The following is a 5,268-nucleotide window of genomic DNA, read 5'->3' as shown; positions in this document are numbered from 1 at the left end:
CCCCGAGACACTCTATGGAAAGTGAGGGTAGGCACTCGTCATGCCCCGAGTCGGTTTGTTAGAAAGCAATCCACAATTTGCAAAGATAACCACAGATCTTTGTTTTATTTATAAAAAAATGGAAGTAGAAAAATTTGGCTGAAAATACCAACAACGACAACGACAACAAAAATATAAAAAAATAGCACTTGAACGGGAAATGTTTCTGTTTTGAAAACTGTTGTCAATAGCGACAGCAATTTAAATCATCGAACGATCATTGTATAAAAACACATTTATTTAAATTAAATATTTTATGCAAACTTGTATCTACACTCATTCAAAATGCATAGAGCCACACAAAAGAGATGGAATGTCTAGCTTAAAAATCAGTGAACTTTTGGGTTGTTTTTTTTTTTTTTAAGTATTCTTTGCAATTATTATTAATACATTTTGGGGACTAAAACCAGGAAATCATAACCACGTTACTAACTAATCATTACCAAGTGCCATACAGTAAACACTAAGATTAATCATGTCATATAACTGATTTAAAATAAAGCTTCATCTTTATGGAAAGGAAGAGAACTCGAGCAATACAAAATCCGAGGGGGGCAGGGGAATAATGGAAGGAATAAATCAATGTACAGCTTTATTACAAGCAATAAAACGCCAGAGTTAGGAGAGGCATTGGGCACTGTGGCTCCAAACACGGAGCCTTCCCCTTCAAAGGATGTTTGATAAAAAAAGTGTCTGCTACATCATCACCTCTTGGCCAAAATGTTCATCCCAGGACCTGCTCCCAGGGGTGGATGCCGGCCGGATCCTGCCTTTCCCAGCCCTGATCTTGCCCCTCTCCAGAACAGGTTCAGCACCCTCGGGGCTGGCTGCCCCTCTCCTGGCTGGTGTCCCATCCCCTCCGGGGTTTCTTGAGGGATGAAGCCCCCAATCCATGCTCCAGGGCAGGAGATGGGGGAGGGGGAGGGGGGTTAATCCCCGTTGGAGCAGTCGGGCAGGTCAGGGTGGCTGCAGCAACGCCGCCACCAGAACCCAAAACCAGCTCACAGACCTTCAACAAAATCTTCCCTTCTGCCACCCCTGCCTTTCAGACCCGACATTTGCAGGGTGCTGCCGCACTCCTGACTCCAAAGCAGGGCTGGGAATGCCCCAGTATGAGGGGCAGCCTTCCTGCACTCCCAGGAGCATCCCTGCTTTGGAAGAGGGACTTGGCCAAAGGGCTTTGGCATCGGGAAGTGCCCCCCGGCCCCGGTCGGAGCAGAGCACTCCAGGCTTTGCACGGTGGTGAGCCAACAACCCAAATCCTTTACCTACAACACCGAGGAGACTCCAGGGCCCTGCGGTTCGGACTCGGTCACCCTGAGGGGCCGCGGGCGATGTCCCCAGGGAGCAACGCCTCAGAACAGTGTCGGCTCCTTCCTCGGCCGGTCCAGGCGGCCCCGGCTGGGCTCCTAAGAGACGCTGTAGTTATTGTAGTAGGTGGCCGTGGCATCGGCCAGGACGGAGATGAGGCTGTTCTCGGAGCTGTGGGAGCTGCCGGACGCCGGGACGTGCCCATTGGCCAAGGCCCCGCCGTGGTGGTCGCCGTGGCCGGGGTTGTTGAGATACTGGTCAAACTCATTGCGGTCCATCTCGCCCAGCAGCTCCGCTTGGCTCAGCTGGTCCAAGGTGTCGAAGCCGTGGTGGTCGGGCGGCGGGGAGAGCTGGCCCAGGTGGGCATGGAGGCTGGGAGGGGGCAGGGAGGGGAAGGCGGGTGTGTAGTAGCTGGGAGGAGGAGGAGGAGGAGGAAGGGGAGGGCAGCTGGAGGCCGGGGGGATCATGCAGGTGGCCGGCTGCGGCATGGGACTGAGCGGGTGGTGGCCGCACGGGAGGGAGCCGCCCGCGTACTCCGGGGAGAAGGTGGCACCGGCGAGGTGGGAGCGGTGATGCTCCTCGGGGCAGGGTGAGGAGAAGAAGCTCTGCTCGGGGTCTATGGCGTCCAGCGGGGACATCTCCGGCGGCGTGGGCAGCCCGTAGGGATAGGTGTCCACGCTGGTGCTGCTGCCTCCGCTGCCCGGAGCCTCCCGGTACCCCCGCACAGCCGGCAGCCCCGGGCGGGGGGGGTACTCACCCGGGCCCTCTTTGTCCCCCCCAGCCCGGCTGCAGGTCCGCTTTTCCGGCACAGAGTTCTGGTCCCGTGTCAGGCTGCCCAGCAGAAAGCCGGGGTCCACCCGCTTCCCGATGCGCTTGACCTGCTTCTTCCGCCGGGGCCGGTACTTGTAGTTGGGATAATCTTGCATGTGCTTCACCCGCAGCCGCTCGGCCTCCTCCACGTAGGGACGCTTCTGCGACAGGCTCAGCGCCTTCCAGGACTTCCCTGAAACGGAGGACACGCTCCCTTAGCACCCGCAGTCTCCCAAAGGCTCCCGATATCCCAGCTGGCACACGCGGAGGACACATCCCAAAAACCCTGCAGGAGGACGAGGTGGCAGCGGGTGGGAGAAGAAGGGGGGAATTGAGGCCACTGTGGGGTCTCTGACTCCCTTAATCCCCAGTCCCCACACAAGGCGGGCTCGGGGTTAGTAAATGAATCCAGGCAGATGAACACTCCCAGCTCCATGGGCTGGGACAGGGAGCTGGGCTGTGGAGCAGGGACAGCCAAGGCCATGCCTGGCTGAGCAGGGAGTCAGGACGTGGTGTCCTTTGAGGTGTCCCAGCCTGTGCCCTGACAGGACTTGCACCAAGGCACAAGGAGACCTGGGCACTGTGACAGCTGGTCTGGATGGTGAAAGGTGTCCCTGCATGGATTAGATGGTCTTTAAGGTCCCTTCCAACCCAAACCATTCCATGATTCTGTAATTCTGTGACCTCGCTCTCCCTGTTTGAGATAAAATGTTCCCAAGACACAGGACAGAGAAGCAGCATTGGGCAGGGGGAGGGGGGGGTTATCCCACAGTGAAGCTGCCCCAGGCTGCTCCTCAGGGTAAGAGGGAGAAATGAGGATACAGATCAAAGCCTTTGATGCCTTCCCATGGCCTGAGACAGCAGAAATAACACTAATAAGCTGAGATGCTGCATGGCAAAGCAGCAAGGAGAAAACCCAAACCACCAAAGAAAACACCGCAGAACTGTCCAGGGAAACACAAACTTTGGATAAGAGGTTGGGCAGCAAAGCTGTGTTGCAATTCGGGCAGCTCTTTCTCAGCCTGTCTGGGCCAATAATTTCGGTTTGCCCTCTTGGTTTCACATCAAAATGGGGATTGGGAGAAAGGGAGAAATAGTGGATGGGGAATGGGAAACAAATGTGTGCGAGAAATGGGTTGTGATCCCCCAAAAGCAACAGCAGAAATACACACACACACCCCAGCCACGCAATACTGGGACAAAGTGGGACAGCAAGGACAGGCCAGGGAAATTTGGGGTCCCTCCCTGCACAGCGAGGCAGCACCCTCAGGGTTTGCAGCAGAGAGGTGGCAGGGTGCCTGTCCCCTGGGATGCAGGACACCATCAGGACACCCTGAAGGGTGACTGCACACCTGGAGTGTGGGACAGTTCTGGGGTGAGTACCCCGTGGGTGATGGGGTGGGTGCATGGGTGCTGCTCCCGGGGTGCTGCTCCCGGGGTGTGGGACTCCGTCAGGCTTTGCAGCCCTAGGGTGCTGCACCCGGGCTGGCTTTGCATCCCCAAAACGGCCAGGTAGGTGTAGGGGTGTCCTCCTGCTGCGTGCCAGACCGGGTCCCCATCTGGGCAGGGTTGGCATCCCCAGGGGTGGCCGGTGGTGCTGGGGTTCCCAGTCCGGAGGAAGGATCTGGATGGGATTTGCACCCCGCGTGGGTGCATGGTGCCCAGCCCGGGACACTGGGTCCGAACGGGATTTGCACCCCGGGGTTGTGCGTGGATCCCCACGCCAATGCACTGAATCCGGACGGGGTTTTCACTCCAGGGACCTCAGGTGGGTGCCTGCGGACCAAGCCCGGAGCGCTGGATCCGAGCAGGGTGTGCATCCCATGGGATGCCCGGGTGGGTGCGTGGGTGCCTCCCCCGGGGCACTGGATCCGGGCAGGATTTGCACCCCCGGGAATGTCCCGGTGGACTCAGGGGTACCGAACCCGGACAAGGTTTGCACCCGCAGGGATCTCCGGTGGGTGCCCCAGGGCACTGAATCCCGACAGGATTTACACCTGGCTGGCTGGGTGGGTGCTCGGGTGCTCACCCCGGGGCACCGGATCCGGGCAGGGTTTGCACCCCAGGGGATGCTCGGGTGAGTCCCCGACCTCCCGCCGCTCCTCTCCCCCCAAGCCCGCGCCCGCCGCGCTCCTCACCGAGCATCTTGCTGAGCTCCGCGTTGTGCAGGTCGGGGTTCTGCACCGCCAGCCGCTTCCTCTCGTCCTTCGCCCACACCATGAACGCGTTCATGGGCCGGCGGATGCGGCTCTCGGAGCCCTTCTCGCCCTGCGAGGCTCGGGGGGGTGGCCCTGGGGACAGCCCCTCTCCCGCGTCCCCCTCCAGCCGCTCCGGCCAGGGGAATGTGCTGAGCAGCGCAGCCATGGCCCCCCCGGCCCCCCCGCCCCGCCGCGCTGCCCTCGGGGTCCCCGCGCAGTCCCAGCCTCCTGCCCGGCCTCTCCCGTATTTATGAGCTCCTTGGAAAAAGCCTCCTCCAATGACACCGAAGGGACTCGCTGCTCCTCCTTGTTTGCAAACTCCTCGGCCCCGGCCGGGATGGTGCCGCGAGAAAACTTCTCCCCACCCTCTGCCCGGCACCCCCCGGGGAAGCAGCACCCCCCAGACCCCCCTTTCTCCTTCCCACTCCCCCCTCCCCCTCTTTTATTATTATTTTTCCTTATTTTGCCCGCTGAAAGGAAGCGAGGAGAGAGCTGGAAATGTCCCTCCCCCAAACAGCCCCGCTGCCCTCCTGCACCTCAGAGACTTCAAACTTTAAAGGCTCGGGGTAACACAGAGAGAGGAGATAAAGGCACTGAAACCATGGAAAGAAAAGGAAAATGGCACCGAAAGGAAGATCCCACTGGGGCGCACAAGGCCCCTCCCCAGAATTTGGCAAGCTGCAGGAACCTTCTTTGCCAGGGGAAATCAGGGCATGGATCCCACAGGCAGGGACATCTTTCCCCCACTCCTCCTGCTTTACCCACCAGACCAGGCTGTGCTTTGCCCACCCCATGTGAGTTTTCACCCCAAATTTCCAGGTCCCCTTGTATGGGATGGAAACTGGGACGCAATGAACCTGCTGGCGGGTGCTTGTCCAGCCTGGTGGGACTCCTGAGGAAGCTTTTAGGG

At 59.0% G+C, this 5,268-nt stretch overlaps 1 protein-coding gene across 1 annotated transcript; it reads right to left on the bottom strand.

Annotated features, from left to right (window-relative positions):
- Positions 1–259: 259 nt before the first annotated feature.
- On the bottom strand, positions 260–4,542 carry SOX7 (SRY-box transcription factor 7). The gene is made up of 2 exons (XM_082302404.1): positions 4,299–4,542; positions 260–2,353 (listed from the first exon to the last, which is right to left on the bottom strand). The coding sequence occupies exons 1-2, from the start codon at positions 4,522–4,524 to the stop codon at positions 1,449–1,451; spliced, it is 1,131 nt and encodes a 376-aa protein (XP_082158530.1). The 5' UTR covers positions 4,525–4,542; the 3' UTR covers positions 260–1,448.
- Positions 4,543–5,268: the final 726 nt, after the last annotated feature.

This window comes from Coloeus monedula (assembly GCF_965178545.1).
Source record: "Coloeus monedula genome assembly, chromosome: 2".
NCBI classification, from domain to species: Eukaryota; Metazoa; Chordata; class Aves; order Passeriformes; family Corvidae; genus Coloeus; species Coloeus monedula.
This window is presented reverse-complemented; position numbering and strand designations above follow the sequence as displayed.